Source organism: Phocoena phocoena, chromosome 15 (genome assembly GCF_963924675.1).
Source record: "Phocoena phocoena chromosome 15, mPhoPho1.1, whole genome shotgun sequence".
NCBI classification, from domain to species: Eukaryota; Metazoa; Chordata; class Mammalia; order Artiodactyla; family Phocoenidae; genus Phocoena; species Phocoena phocoena.
This window is the reverse complement of record NC_089233.1, coordinates 36,118,016-36,134,194: the sequence shown is the minus strand read 5'-3', so window position 1 is coordinate 36,134,194 and position 16,179 is coordinate 36,118,016. Positions and strand designations below refer to the sequence as shown.

Below are 16,179 nucleotides of genomic sequence, written 5' to 3'. Positions count from 1 at the left end.
TTTAAAAGTGCTGAAAGTCTCAGTGGACCACGAGAATGAACAATGCTCTATATTCCAGGAAGACATTAACCAGAGTGAAGATACATGGAGTCACACTATTAACACCTGGACCCTGGATGTCCAGCATTCAAAGAGTCAGACAGTCGTGTGGGTCAAGGAGGGGCTCTGTGTTTAGAAAGTATGGGGTTGAGGAAGGGACTGGGGAGGAGGGACCCCTAAGACTACAGAAAGGAAGGCTGGCAAGGAGGGCGATGCTCAACTTCCATTTTGAGGAAATGTCAAGAGGACAGGCAATGCTGTTATAAGATGGAGAAAATTTTATTTCGCAGAATTTGAGGTGGGGGGTGCGGGTGGGGAGTGCCTGGACTACACAGCCCAGGGTCCGAGAGCCTGAAGATGGCGAAAGGATTCGGTGTGCACCGATGAAGCTGAGTTTCTCGTGGAAGGAAGAAGAAACAGAACTCTGGGGCTGGGACTGGGGTAAGCAGAACCGAGAGGGCCTTGAGGAGCCTGGGCAGAGGTAGAGGAAATGCGAGGCCTAGGGCCATAGGAGCCATGGTGAGGCTCTGAGGGGGACCCGGGCTTTTGGGATGGGGAGAACTTTCCAAACATCACTGGAAATGTCTCTTTTCCTCCATGACTAAGAGCGTTCTTCACCCCAGTCTCCAAGAGGCAGGGAGCCCCGAGTGACAGCCGAACTCCTAGGACAGTTCAGGAGTGGTTAGATGGAAGGATGTCCCCTCGGGAAGGTGATGAAATGCCAGCTGGTGAGCAGTGTCCTGTAGACCAGCCAGGCCAGGTTCCTCAAAACCATTAGGGCCCTGGAAAAACTCGCCTGCAGACAGCACAGCCTGGCTGTTGCTCAGTCGGCGCTCAGCCTGAGCAGTCATGACAGACTTAGCGGGGCTGACAGGCCTCTGCACAGATGCATAAACTGAGGCCAGGTTGGAAGAAGCAGCTGCTATGTCCCTGGCTCCTTCGGAGCTCTGCTTGCTCTGGGAGCTTACTTGAGTCACCCGGCAGGGATGGAGCATCTGTTCTGTCCCAAGCCCTGCCCTCCGAGCGCAGGAGATACCCAAAGACGCGGTGCCCTGGCTGGCCCAAACCACGGAGTGCGGGTGGGTAAGTGGGGCTGGACTGGAATCAGGCCTCTCAGCCCAGCGGGGCCCAGTGTTGCCACAGCTTCTGAGGTTCATGAAACAGTGGATATTCAGATTTCTTTTTCCATTTTTTAATTGTAGTGAAATATACATAAGATTTATCATTTTAGCCATTTTTAAGTGTACAGTCCAATGGCATTACATACATTCACAGTGCTGTGCAACCATCACCACCATCCATCTCCAGAACTTGCATCTTCTTGAGCAAACTCCTTTCCCATTAAACACTAACTCCGACCCCCCCTCCCCCAGTCTCTGGCACCCACCCTCTACTTTCTGTTGCTATGAATTTAACTGCTCTAGGGACCTCATATAGGTGGAATCATACAGTATTTGTCCTTTTGTGTCTGGCTTATTTCACTCAGCATAAGGTCCATCCATGTTGTAGCGTGTGTCAGTGCTTCTTTCCTTTTCATGCTGAACAGTACATAATGGTCCCCCTTTTGTTTATCCATTCATCCATCGATGGACACTGGGTTGTTTCACCTTTTTGTCTGCTGAATAATGCTGCTGTGAACATGGGTGTGCAAACATCTGTTTTAGCAGGGACTCAGAAAAACATTTGTACACTCATGTTCACAACAGCATTAGTCAAAATTCAGATTTTTTTTTTTTTTGGCTGCGCTGCCTGGCTTGTGGGATCTTTGTTTCCCAACCAGGGGTGAAACCCGTGCCCCCTGCATTGGAAGCATGGAGTCTTAACCACTGGACCGACAGGGAAGCCCCCAGATTTTTTTTTTAATGTGGATTTGCCCAATTTAAAAAACACAGCAGTGCGGGTCTGACCAAACCCACTGGAAGGCTGGATTCCACACCTGGAATGCAGTGCTGATCTCAGAGCCAAGTGGCTTGCCTGGAGTTCAGCATGACCCCCACCCCACCCTGGCTCCCCTCTCCAGCTCAGAGATCCAGCCTCTCCTTACAGAAAACAGCTCGCAACCTCCAAGCCAGGGCCAGAACTGCATGAAAATGAGCCTCAGAGGAGAGAGCAGTTCCCGTGGCCAATGCTCTCTGCTGGGTTTCTGTGCAGGGCTCCTGCCCTAAAGCCAAGGCTCCCTTATATGGTTGGGCCCACGAGGACCCTGGTGGTCTGGTGACCTCTGCCCCGAGTACCCTGTCCCTGTGCCCTGAGCTGGTTGGCCCCTCACCCTGGATGGCTCTCCCCACCTCTTCTCCTAGTGTCCCCAACTCATCCTCTGAAGCCAGGCTCAGTGTCACCTACACAGGGAGGCCGGGTGGCCAGGCCAGGCCCCCTTAGCCCCTGTGCCTCTCCTTTGCCACTGGAATCCTCCATTCCACCCACCAAGCCTTTGAGTTTGCTCTTCCTGCGGCTGGAATGGTCTCTGACCACACCCGCCTCTGCCCCTCTCCTGCAAGTCTCAGCTGAAGGTTTGCACTTCTTCCCTGGGCTCCTGATGTAAGATTACAAACCCCAAAATGCCACACCCCACCTCCTGTTCCCCCTCCCATTCCCACCCCCACCCGAGTCCCTTCCGGCTTTGGTTTTCCCCATAGACTTTATCATCTATTAAACTAAATGATTTACTTATTTATGTTGTTTATTCTGTTTCCCCTGGTGTCCCTGCCGTGAGGGCAGGATTGTCTTTGGTTTGTTCACAGCCGTATCGCAGTAGGTGCTCAGTAGATTTGGTTGGATAATGAACGGATACCCCTGATCAGATATCTGCCAGACTCCGGTGCCCACGTCTGAGATGCTGAGAGAAGGGGGGCAGTGAGTCACTTCTCTGGATTGAGCTCCCGCTGCTATGCCCTCTGAGGCCTCTGCAGCCCTATCTGTCACCCCCAGCTCCCTGCAAAATCACCAGTGGTCCTGAGACGGCCTGGCAGGGACACGGATAGTGGGTGGCAGGGTGGGCAGCCCATCCATCTCCTGCCCCGGCGAAGAGATGCCCAGCCACGATGCCTGGCATAGGTCTGGCATACCGTGGGCACAATGAATATTCTGTTTGAATGAATATTGAATCATACCAAGGTCTCCACTCCTTGGGAACTGGGGAGCCGGTCTGTGGGGCCCTCTTCCAGGACTTGTGCCAGGAAGTCTTCACTGGCTTTTCTGGACTTCCCCTGGTTCTTCCCGGGCCCTTCCCCTTGGGACTATCTTCCTGGCCACCCCATCACGAGGACAGAAACATCTTGGGGCACATGCCTGCCCCTTGGATCACCTGGGAAGTGATCCAGGTGGCATGAATGGCACAAAGAGCTGGAACACAGAGGAACTGGAGAGGCAAGAGGCTGAAGCAGTCGGTCCCCAGTGGAATTCTCCAGACTCACTTCTTCCTCATTTGTTTATTCATTCAACAAATATCCATTGAGACCCAGTGTGCACTAGGTACCAACCTAGATCCCGAGGATCCATGGGGAACCTCCTCACCGTCCCTCTCCTCTGAGAGTCGCAGCACACAGCACCCACACTCAGGATGGCCCTCCAGGGTCCACGCCTACAGCCCCCTCCTTCCCTGACACTCCTACCTGAGTCCCAGGCCTCTGTGCCCATCCCCCCATGACCCCTTGTGGTCATTACTTGCTCACTGCCTCCCACCCCTGGGGAGATGTGTGCTGTCTAAGGATAGGACATGTGTCTTATTCATTGTCGTGTCCCAGTGCCCAGCACAGGACCTGGCATACAGCAGGTGCCCAGTAAGTGCCTGTAGGGTGAGCTGGGGAGGCCAACCGCCTTAGATTCAGGAAGGGAGTGGGTTGGAAGAGCATGAGGGGCAAGGCCAGCCACAGGGCACAGAGGTGGACCCAGGACAGACAGCAGGTGGGGGAGGGCAGTGGCGGGGAGCCCCCTTCCCCCACCCTGCTGGCATTTCTGCTCGACTGCTGCTGGGGCCCCACTGGAGGTGCCCCTCACCTTAGCCACTCTGTTTCCCAGCAGTCTCCCCACCCCCAGTCCTGGGACAGAGGTGAATGCGTCAGCTAGGAGCTGTTCACGCTCCTGCGCCCCACCCTTGCCTTGTCTTTGGGTGGAGTGGGGCAGGGGCCTCCACGCAGCAGCAGGGCACCTCTGGCCTGCGGTTTAATCCTGAGTTGCCTCCTGCCCCTCCAACCCAAGCAGGGGCCAGTAAAACACACCGATGATCCTTTTTGGTACCGATGATCTCCAGGTGAGTCTCACAGACTCTTGGAACCCCTAACAGCCTGAGGAGGTGGACAGCAGGAGGGGAGTCCACCCCTGGGCAGGCTCTGGGGGCACAACGTGTGTTGGCTAAGCTGTGGGGCTTAGGAGAAGCTGTGGTAGGCGGTCTGCCCACAAAGGACAGGGGCTGTGGTGGCAGCCCCTCCCAATGCCCCGAGCCACCCACCGGGCCCTCACTCCCTCTCTGTGACCTCGGGCTTCCCCCCCAACTGGTCCCCATCCCCAGCCTCTGTAGGGTTAACTCCATCATTTCCTTCAGCCTCCCTTTCAAGGTCCTCCTTTCTGGGCAGCCCTCACTGGCTGCCCCCGCTCCCCGCCGGCATCAGGTGCCTCCCCTGGGCTCCCACCCACCCAGCACTTTTGACCCCAGGGGGCGGGTCACCATCCGTCTGCTGAACTGGGCTCCCTCAGGGCTCCAAGAGTCCAGTTGGCCCTTCTCTAGAATTTGGGTTCACATCTGGGCTCCTCCCCTCACCAGCTGCGGGACCTTGGGTAAGTCACTCACCTCCCTTAGTGGCCTCAGTTTGCTCATCTGCAGAATGGGAATAATAATAAGGGACTTTGCAGACTGAATGAGGTGGTGCCTGGCTCACTACGCACGCCATAACTGCTGTTATGTCCATGCCCCTCCCCAGGCATATCGAGGGCCATCGCAAGTTTTGTTGATCAAATGACTGAAGGACAAAGATACACAGTCTCTCTCAGAAGAAGCCTGACTCCTCCTGCTCAGGGCACGGGTGTCTGGAGTGTGGGGTACTGAGTCACGGAAGACCTGACTGCAGGGTGAGGGTTACAGGATCACGCGGGCAGATTCCTTGGGGGAGCATTTTGCTTCCCACACCCCCACCTGGGCTCCCCGCTCAAGCATCACCCAGCAGCCGTTTGACCCCAAGGAGGGGTCCAGAGGGGTGGTCCTGGGAGCACAGGGGCTGGGGTGGGGTGTGGGGACTCAGCATCCCAGCCCTCCCCAGGCAGCCGCATCAGTCACAGCCACCTGGGCAACTGGCTGCCCCACCTGGGGTTCCTGGAAGTCCAGGTGAGAGATGAATCCTTAGGCTGCTGAGTGACAGGGCCCACAGGAAGGTGTCCCTGGGACAGGTGGCCACCGGGGGTCTGATTCACGCCTTCTGGCAAGTGGGTTAACGGGATCCCCGAGCCCAGGGCTGGGTCAGGTCTTCCGCTGAGTCACAGGAGCCGTTACGGAGCCTCTGGGCAGTCCCTTGCCCGCTGTCACCCACCCAAGGCCCCAGGGCCTCCCCAACGGCTCCCGCCACCGCGGACCCAGGCCCCAGAGTCTGAGTGCCTTCCTTCCCCACCTGGACCACCCCCCCTTCAACCTTAAGGGCCTTTCTCTGCCCTGCCCCCTCAGTCAAGGTCAAGGCCCAGCCTAGACCTGAGGGCCCAAGTTCCCTCTCCTGCCCCTCCAGAGCCCAGATCCTGAGACCTGAGTCCGTGGATCCAGGCCCGAGGTAGGGGTCCCAGCTAGAGCCCTCCAACCCCACCGCCAGCCCCACCCCTGACTTTAACGGCTTATTTCCTCCCCAAAGCCCCACCCCTTCCCTGTGACTGACAGCCCGGGGTGGCGGGACTGAGCCACTCACTCGGGAGACTGGTCCGACAGCATTCTGCCTCACAGGATAAAACCTGGGGTGGCCTGCAGGGAATCCAAGCTCTCCTGTCGGCAGTGGCCATGGTGGTTCCCGAGACTCTCCCTGCCCTGGGGAGGCACTACCTCAGGATTGTAACCTCCCTGCTACTTCTGGCTGCTCCAGGTGAGTCCTGAGGGCCTGCTGCCCCCTCCACCCCTTCCCCATTGTCCACCCAGCTGTCCTCCCTCTTGGTCCTGCCTGAATCCCTCCTCTCCCTCTCATCTGTTGCTTTGTTCCCCCACCTCCCTCTCTCCCTCTCCCTCTCTATAGCCTGCTCTGAGCCTCAGGTTCCTCCACAGCTGTGAGGAGTACATAAAACACTGCACTACAGGGCCCAGGACAGGGCTTAGTGCAGTCAGTGCTCAGTGTGCTCAGCTCTGCTTGTTATTTACCCTCTTCATGTCCCGTTCCTGTCTCTTGGGTCTGCATGGTCCACTGCTGGGGCAGCGGCATCCAGACCTAAGGCCTGGGAGGGGGGTTCTCCCTCTCACCTCAGTGAGACACCCCAGAAGCTGACCCCTCACCCCCAGGTAGGCTGGATGGAGCCCGGGCACAGGCTGGACAGGAAGTTGCAGGGAGGCCAAGGCTGCAGCTCACACCGAGGGCCTGAGGTTTCGGTCTGTCCTGCCCAGGCTCCAGGAAATGCCCCGCCTGGGGAGGCCTGGAGGGCCCCAGGGACTGAGCCACCAGGAAGGATTGCTGGGCACCAGGGCTCCCCTCCACCGACCTGACCCTTTCTTTCTCTTGCCCTCAGCCACCCTAGCTGCTGCCAAGACAGCTGGTAAGTCAGAGCTGCCCTCAGGGAAGCGAGGAGGGAGGAAGCCTGAAGGGCAGGGTAGTGTCTGTGTGTCTGTCTGTGGGGGACAGGTCAGAAGCAGGCAGTGGGGCAAGAGGGTGTTTGAGCTGGAGAGGAAGGGCAGGCAGGAAAAGAGGCCCAGAGAGTGAGGATGCGGCCCAGAGAGTCGGGATGTGGAGGAGAGAGGCCCAGGAGGGGGTGAGCAGCCCGAGGATGTAAAAGGGCTAGAGGACCAAGTGCTGAGCCAGAGTGGAGGGCAGAGGGTGGAAGGGCCGGGGAAGAGGCAGCAAAGAATGGAGCCAGGGTGGGAGGAGACTGGAGCACAGGCCTAAGTGCTGAAGGCAGGGAAGCGGGGCTGGAAGGGATGAGGATTGTGCCTGAGGGTCTGACACACCGGCCCCTCCTCCGCCAGGTCCCCCAGCCTGTGGAAAGCCCCAACACCTGAACCGAATCGTGGGTGGTGAGGACAGCACCGATGCTGAGTGGCCCTGGCTTGTGAGCATCCAGAAGAATGGCACCCACCACTGTGCAGGCTCCCTGCTCACCAACCGCTGGGTGGTCACGGCCGCCCACTGCTTCAAAGGGTACGTACGCTCAGCCGGTCCCCTCCACTCGATTCCCCAGACCCTGGGCTGCCCACACAGCCCCGGCTTCCAGGCTTCAGTCCAGTCTTGGGTCCCTCAGGAGAATCCCTGCTTCTCCCCAGAAGCCTCTTTTGCTCACCAGGGGCCTTCATATGCCATTACCCCAGAAACCCTTCCCAGACGCTTCCTGAACACCCCGTGGTTCCTGGCTGATGCCACCCCCTCCCTCTCCCTTCTAGCCATCCGAACAAACCAGCCCTGTTCTCTGTGCTGCTGGGGGCCTGGCAGCTGGGGCACCCCGGCCCGAGGTCCCAGGAGGTGGGTATTGCCTGGGTGAAGCTCCACCCTGCGTACTCCTGGAAGAAAGGCGCCCGTGCTGACATCGCCTTGGTGCACCTGGAGCACGCCATCCAGTTCTCTGAACGCATCCTGCCCATCTGCCTGCCTGATTCCTCCGTCCATCTCCTTCCGGACACCAACTGCTGGGTTGCTGGCTGGGGGAGTATCCACGATGGAGGTGTGGCTTCTTTCTCACCAGGGGTATGGGGGTGGGTGGGGACAGAGGGCGGTGGACACTGGGAGATACAGGTGCCACGGGCAGCAAAGGATAGAGGCCAGAGGCAGAGCACAACACAGATAGAAGAAAAGACAGGTTGTGACCCAGAGATGTGATGACACAGAAGCCTAGGTGGATAGTTCTAGATCATTTCTAGTTAAAAGGTACCTTTTGCTGTGTTCTGAGGCAAAGATGCCAGATCAACCAAGATATTAAGTGATATAGGAACAGCTGAGAGGAGGTGTCTATGGGACCAAGCTGAACCAGGTGAATATGAAAACAGCCCTAAGATTCCAAATCTGGAATAAACGCCCCCTGGTGGCATCATGACACAATTGCAGGCAAAATTCCCAGGAGAAAATGCAGTCTCCATAAATGGTAAAATATAATTGGCAAACCAAGTCTGGAGGTTTGGAAAACCTCATCTAGAAACACCAATTAGATTAGATTAAGTAAGAGGCAGAGAAGCAGTGACATATATATATGGAACTTTAACCAGATTCCAGAAGAATTAAGAGAAATGACACCAGTTTGGGCATCTGGGGACCCCACTGACTCTGAAGTTTCAGTCAGTCTCCCCACGGTCATTCTTAGGGGCTCCTGTGAAAGGTGGATTTATGAACTGGGGAAGGTCTACAGACCAACCCTAGGATCAATCCCCCTAGGGGATGGCGGGGGTCCCTCAAGTCCCAATAAGATTCAACACTGAGTGGCCATTAGTCTGTAGCAGTACCAGTGCTGGATAAAGTAGTGCCTGAGATGGGACAAGCCTGGACCATTGGTTTGAACCATCTCATTGGCATCAGAGATCTCGTTAAAGATTCAGAGTTTCAGGCTGCACGTTAATTTGGGATTCAGTAGGTCCAGAGTGGAGTCCTGGAATTTGGGCTTTCTGCAGGCATTGTGGGAGAGCCTGACAGAGTTGATCCACTTAACCTTTGAGAAACGCTGCTGAGGGAATTGAGGAGGGAATTGAGGAGGCCACCAGGAGAGTCTCCCAAGCCTGTCTCTCTCCTCCCTGCTCCCAGTGCCCCTGCCCAACCCTCAGACCCTCCAGAAGCTAAAGGTTCCCATCATCGACTCAGCAGTCTGCAGCCGCCTGTACTGGCGGGGAGCCGGGCAGGACGCCATTACGGAGGACATGCTATGCGCCGGCTACCTGGAGGGGAAGCGGGACGCCTGTCTGGTGAGCACACCACCTCCTTCCCAGCCCTGCCCCACTGAGCTCCATCACCCCTCTGCTCCTGCGCCTCCTCCCAGAATCAGCTGTGACCTGGTAGTCCCCCTAGATAGATGCCTACAGAACCCGGCCCCAGCCTGGCTCAGCCGTTCATACATCAAACATTCTGAGCACCTCCGGTGTGCCTGACCCCATTCTCAGGGAGCTGGCATCCTCCTGAAGGCGTGCCACGGTCCTGGCCCCCAGAGCCAGCTCCAGCTCCACCACTGTGGCGGAGCACGGTGGGACGGTGCATGGTCCACACCCGGGCTGGGTCAGTTTTCTTCTTTCTGAGCCTCGGTTTCCTCAACTGTGAAGCAAGTCACAATACTCCCTGCCTCCAGGGCTGTGAGGGAGAAGGTCTAGCACAAAGTGCTTCTTACCGGAAGTGAGCCTGGGAAGTGTGTCCTTGCCCGCCCTCCCGGTCCTGGTGCCGCGGCCCCCAGGTCAGAGAAATGGTCCCCCGCGAAGGGAACTGCCACCCACTGCGGCGCGGTTCCTGGGCTCTGCTCACCGCTTGCCCCACGCGGGTCCCTAACCTTCCCTCCTCTCCTTAGGGCGACTCCGGAGGCCCCCTGATGTGCCAGGTCGAGCGCACCTGGCTGCTGGCGGGCGTCATCAGCTGGGGCGAGGGCTGTGCGGAGCGCAACCGGCCTGGCGTCTACATCAGCCTAGCCGCCCACCGCTCCTGGGTACAGAAGATCGTGCAAGGGGTGCAGCTCCGCGGGCACTCGCAGGGTAGCGGGCCCACAGGACGCCGGGGACGGGCTCTGGGGGCGCGGCGAGCTCGCAGGGCCGCCCGGGGCCGCGGCGTTTAGGGATCTGGGGAGACCACGTGCTGTTTCCTCAGTTGTAAATAAGCGGTCTACCTCTGGGAGCGCCCGAGTGCCGGCGCCGGATCTCCTCCGCGGGGAGGCCCCGCCCCGCCCCTGGGCTCAGGCCCCACCCCCGAGGCCCGGAGCGCCTTTGTGTACATACTTGTTAATAATTTTTACAGTTATTTGTAACTCCGCCCACACATCTTATTTATTCCTCCAATTTCAATAAATTATTTTTACCCTAGTTCCTATTTTTTCCCTCGGGTATGGGAACATTGGGAAGAAGGGTCCAGTCAGGGTTAAAACGGGGGTTGGCAGGTAGGACTTTCGATGGTAGTCTGGCCAGGGACCCAGGTGTCCTGCCCACCTAGGATTCAACATCCTGACTTCTGACCTTTGCACTGTCCTTTTGTAACCCCTTGCCTCCAGGGAGACCAAATGGAGAGGAGACAGGAGGCCCAGCAACCTGGGAGGCCCAGCTCTCCCACCTGAAAGGTGGGTGTTGGGGGCTGCAGGGCCAGGCAGGTCCCCAACCTGCCTGTTGAATTTCCGAAACAGGGCTGGCTAGGAGAACACCCCCACCCCCCACACACACACGAGTGGGGTGTCCCCCATCCTCCCTCATCTTAGAGCCGGGTGTCTCAGATTTGGGCTGAGGCAGCCAGGACTCCCCAGGAGCTGACTCAGCCAGTGACTCACTGCCGATTCTGTGAATCCTCCCCCCGGAACGAAGGAGCAAAACAATGAGACAGCAGGTGTCTGTGGGGGCTTGAGTCACCTCACCTGCCCCCACGGGGTGGGGCTGAGAGCTGGGTCCTAGGCCACCATAGGGTCTGCCTGGGACCGAGCTAATGCTCCCCTTTCCCAGTGCCCACCATTCTGCAGCCAGGCCTCTGGCCTCCTGGACCAGCCCTGCCCCTCCTCCCAAGGCCCAGGATACTGTACCCCATCAGCGCCACCTGGGCTTCCCAGAAACAAGCGAATGTGCAGGCAGGGCTGTGTGGTTGGTTTGATGAGTATGTGCGAGAGAGATTTTTTCTAACAGTCAGGAAGACAAGTAGGTCCAGCTGTGCAGAGGACAGAGCTGAGTGGCTGCCTCAGGGTCTCCAACTAGAAACGATCAGTGCAGTGAGCTTGAGAAGGCAGCACAGGTGTGGTTTGGTTGGTTGGTATCCTTTACTGCGAGCACTGTTCTAAAACTTCTGTTCATATTGTTTTGATAACCCCCATGTTAATAAGTGCTGTGGGGTTGGTCTTATTAACAAACAAATGCTAACCTGGCCTCCCACTGGCTTGGGAACCAGCTGGGGGGTGAGCAGGTGGCTCAGGTGAGGCCCCTCCCCTTTGTGACCTGGTCCCGCTTTACCTGTCACTCTGCTTCCCTTGTCCACTTACCCTCCTCTCTGGACTCAGTCTTCCCTACCCCCCATACCCCTCCACTAGTGCCTCATTCGTTGCCCTTCTTGCTGCCTCCATTTCCCCCTCTGCCCTCCAGGCTCTTCCTCTGTTCCTCGCTTCCCCACGTCCTGTCCCTGTCCCCTCACTCCTTCTCTGTCTCTGTCTCTGGCCACTGGCCTCTATGGCTCAGTGTCCCCCACACCCTGACTCTCACCGCCCTCTACCTCTGCTTCCAATGGCATCCTGACAGAAGCCCCTGAGAAGGCCATGCCTAGAAACATCTGCTGGGGGGACTTCCCTGGTGGCGCAGTGGTTAAGAATCCGCCTGCTAATGCAGCAGACACAGGTTCGAGCCCTGGTCCAGGAAGATCCCACATGCCGTGGAGCAGCTAAGCCGGTGTGCCGCAACTACTGAGCCTGTGCTCTAGAGCCCGTGAGCCACAAATACTGAGCCCACATGCCACAACTACTGAAGCCTGTGCACTTAGAGCCCATGCTCTGCAACAAGAGAAGCCATCACTATGAGAAGCCCACGCACCGCAACAAAGAATAACCCCCGCTCTCCACAACTAGAGAAAGCCCACATGCAGCAACAAAGACCCAGCACAGCCAAAAAATAAATAAATAAATAAAATTAAAGAAAACAAAAGAAACATCTACTGGGGCTGAGAAGTCACCCCGTAAATGTGGGACCCTCAGGTGAGGGTGGGTTTTCTCTGAGCTGGCCATCACCCTCCAGGGAGCCCCAGAGCTGGAGGCACCTTCCCAGAGCCCCAAGAAGCCTGACAGATGGGCTGGGCCATGGGGTGGGGAGCCCGCCCTGGCTCCAAAGTGTGACAAGATTTCCAGTGACTCCCTCCCCAGTCAGGTGGGGGTTCCAGGAGGTGGAAATGTGGTCAGTCCAGCCCTGGTGGGGTCCACACCAGCATCGCAGAGAGCTTGTTTGCCCCTTGGTTGGAACCAGGCCAGGAGCAAGCCCCAAATGGGCGGGGGTGGGGGCCATCACTGCTTCGGCTCCACTGACACCTCCTGCCTCTGGGGGCCGCACATGGAGCCCCTTTGGCCTGTCGGGCTAAGGGGAAGTGCCAGTGGGAGGGACCGGCACGCCAACCTGGGCTCCCAGCAGGTGCCTCCACTCACCTTTAACTCCCCACATGGAGCAGCCCCAGGGAGAGTCCTCCTTACCTCCCCCAGGGCAGGGGTGCCGCCATCTGGCCACAGTGACCCATGTCCTTACTATGGAAGTGCCTTAGTCATAGGCTGCGAGGTCTGGCTACTGCTCCTCCACATGCTCCTTCCTCAGATCTTTAATTCTTTAGAAGACTTTCACTCCCACACCAGGGACCTGCCAACTCGTCTCTACTCTGCATCCAGAACAAGTGTGTAAATCACATCTAACCCCATGAGGTCCCTTGGTGGCCGACTCCTTTGGCTGGCTAAGCCAATAACCCCATTCCAACACCCCTCCCTTCCTTCTTCCACCTTAGAGACTGGAAAAACTAAATGTTCCTTTCCACAGTCTCCCACAAGGTCCCAGTGGAAACAGATGTCTGATGGGTAGTTTCTTGGGAAGACTTTGTTTTGTTCCTGATAACAGGAACATGTTCAGTTGGCATTATCCTTTCCCACCGTCTGCCTTCTTCTAGTCTTAGATACAGATGTAATGCCTAATCCTTAGCAGCCATCTTATCAACATGAGGCTACGAGTTGAATAACACCTAAATTGACAGTGAACAAAGATTCAGAAGCTGCAGGTGTGAGGACATGGTTGAGAAGTTGCCTCCATTCTAGACAGCCACCTCCATCCTTCTTGTGTGCTTTCAAGCCACTGTTGGTCGAATCTTCTTTTACTGCAGCTAAATGCCTTTGTAACTGATATACCTGCTTCAGACCCTCTGTCAATCTAAAACTATTCTGAACAATCGTTTTTTAATTAATTAGTTAATTTTATTTATTTATTTTTGGCTGCATTGTGTCTTTGTTGCTGCGCGTGGGCTTTCTCTAGTTGCAGCGAGTGGGGGCTACTCTTCGTTGTGGTGCACGGGCTTCTCATCGTGGTGGCTTCTCTTGTTGCGGAGCATGGGTTCTAGGTGTGTGAGCTTCAGTAATTGTGGCACGTGGGCTCAGTACTTGTGGCTCTCAGGCTCTAGAGCGCAGGCTCAGTAGTTGTGGTACAAAGGCTTAGTTGCTCCGCGGCATGTGGGATCTTCCTGGACCAGGGCTCGAAGCTGTGTCTGCTGCATTGGCAGGCGGATTCTTAACCACTGCACCACCAGGGAAGCCCCCAGAATAGTTTTAGATTGACAGAAAACGTTTTTGCTTTTTTTTTTTTTTTACAATAAACACTGTTTGTTATCATGGAAACAGTATGTCAGATTTTGTCAGTACAATCAAATCACACTTAAATTATCCAAATTATGAAGGCTTTGAGCTCATACCTATCCACAAGAGCTTTGGACCTTCAGAGGGTGTCCCAGTTAGTTTCATGTTTTCATATCATGCTTACTCAAGAGCAAGTATTTTCTTTCTCTCCCTTTCCTGCTTGAAGTCTCCCAGTCAGTGCTGCTGCCCGGGGAGGCATCTGAAGGAGTCTCACCATGACCCCATTGATGGTGCCCTAATGAGTTCACCAGTCTCCTCACCAAGGGCACAAGCTCCCCAAACTCCCCAGACTGCCTGGGGAGTGTGGAATTCTACGTGAAGGTGGAGACAATGGATTTCCCAGCTCCAAGCCAAACTTTGCTACCTGTGCCCAGGTCGTTGTGCTCATAGTATCAAAGTTGCTCATGGGAAAGATGACTGGGCCTGTGAGTATGACCTTCAAGGTCTGCAACCTTAGACCTCACATGATGACACCAGGCAGACTGGTAGGCAGCTAGTGAGTAAGAGCGTAACCAGGGCATGGGGGAAGGTGGTGTGTGTCAGACTGTGGGGGCTGTGTTCATCTGCATCACCACTTGACCTTGACCCAATGGGCCTGTGGGTCTGATTTCCTGTTGGCAGCTATTAAACAATCACACACAGGCAAACCAGGACAAATACCAGTTTTCAGGGACACAGTTGTCTCAATTCTTACTGAGGGGGGAATAATCACTTTCACAGAACATAGTCTATTTTGCTGGTTCTTCCTCATTTCCCCAACCTCTATGTGATTGATGCCCCAACATCATATCTGGGGCTTCTCTCCTCCTTCACCTACTTGTATCCATGGGTGATAGCATCTGGTGTCATAGCTCTACACACTATCCATAGAGGTGACTCCAGAGTTCTCTCCCTGCGTGTCCACTCAACTAATCAACATCCCCTTGTAAATATCATATAGACATCTCATCCTTAAGGTGACTCCAAATGAATCTCAGTATTCCCTCTCAAACTTGCTCCACTGGCAGAATTTCCATCTCAGCACAAAGCAGCTGTCCTTCCTTCCAACTGCTCAGTTTGGGAACCTTGGAGTACTGACAACACCAAGTGTTGGTGAGGATGCAGAGCTCCTGGAACGCTCACATGTTGCTGGTGGGAGTGCAAACTGGTACTGCCCCTGTGGAAAACATGCTGACTGTTTCGTGTAATGTTGAACATCCATGCAGCAATCCTACTCCTAAGATTGATCCAAGAGAGAAGAGAACATATTCTTACAAAATCTGTATGCAGATATTTATAACAGCTTTATTCAGAATTGGCAAAAATTGGAAACAACCCAAATGTTTCTTCAGCTGGTAAATGGATAAGCAAACTGTGGTCCATCCATTCAGTAGAATTCTACTTAGCAACAAAAATGAACAAACTATACACAACATGGTGAATCTTTTTTTTAATCTTTATTTATAAATTTATTTATTTATTTTTAAATTATTTATTTATTTATTTTTGGCTGGGTTGGGTCTTCGTTGCTCCGCACGGGCTTTCTCTAGTTGTGGTGAGCGGGGGCTACTCTTCATTGTGGTGCATGGGCTTCTCACTGCGGTGGCTTCTCTTGTTGCAGAGCATGGACTCTAGGTGCGCAGGCTTCAGTAGTTGTGGCATGCGGGCTCAGTAGTTGTGGCTCTCAGGATCTAGAGCCAGGCTCAGTAGTTGTGGCGCAAGGGCTTAGTTGCTCTGTGGCATTTGGGATCTTCCCGGACCAGGGATCCAACCCGTGTCCCCTGCATTGGCAGGCGGATTCTTAACCACTTCACCACCAGGGAAATCCCTCTTTTATTTTTGTCTGCGTTGGATCTTCGTTGCTACGCACGGGCTTTCTCTAGTGGCGAGCAGGGGCTACTCTTCGCTGCGGTGTGCGGGCTTCTCATTGCGGTGGCTTCTCTTGCTGCAATGCACGGGCTCTAGGTGAGCGGGCTTCAATAGTTGTGGCACACAGGCTTAGTTGCTCCATGGCATGTAGGATCTTCCCGGACCAGGGATTGAACCCGTGTCCCCTGCACTGGCAGGCAGATTCTTAACCACTGCGCCACCAGGGAAGCCCCGCAACGTGGTGAACCTTAAGCACATGATGCCGAGGGGAGAAAGCTGAACTCCAAAGGCTCCACACCATGATTCCATTTATATGACACTGTTGAAAAGGCAGATCTATAGGGACAGAGAGCAGATGGGTGGTTGCTAGGGGCTGGGGTGGGGAAAGGATTGCCCCCAAAGGGGCATAGGGGGATTTTTTAATAGTGATGGAACTGGCTTTATATCTTGATTGTGGTAATGGTTACATAACTGGATGCATTTATCAAAACTCATAGGACTATAATTTATTTAAAATGGTGAAATTTACTCTGTGTAAACTATACCTCCATAAAACTGATTAAAAAAACCCCAACAACACAAAACTGTGGCATCTTCCTTACGCCTCTC

The 16,179-nt window shown here is 55.2% G+C and overlaps 1 protein-coding gene across 1 annotated transcript; it reads left to right on the top strand.

Moving 5' to 3' along the window:
• The first annotated feature begins 422 nt into the window (after positions 1-422).
• PRSS22 (serine protease 22) lies at positions 423-10,184 on the top strand. Its single transcript, XM_065893227.1, has 7 exons — positions 423-480; positions 5,690-5,789; positions 6,602-6,750; positions 7,178-7,349; positions 7,589-7,866; positions 8,934-9,091; positions 9,682-10,184. Exons 1-7 carry the CDS (start codon positions 423-425, stop codon positions 9,940-9,942), a joined length of 1,176 nt encoding a protein of 391 aa, XP_065749299.1. The 3' UTR covers positions 9,943-10,184.
• The last annotated feature ends 5,995 nt before the right edge of the window (positions 10,185-16,179 follow it).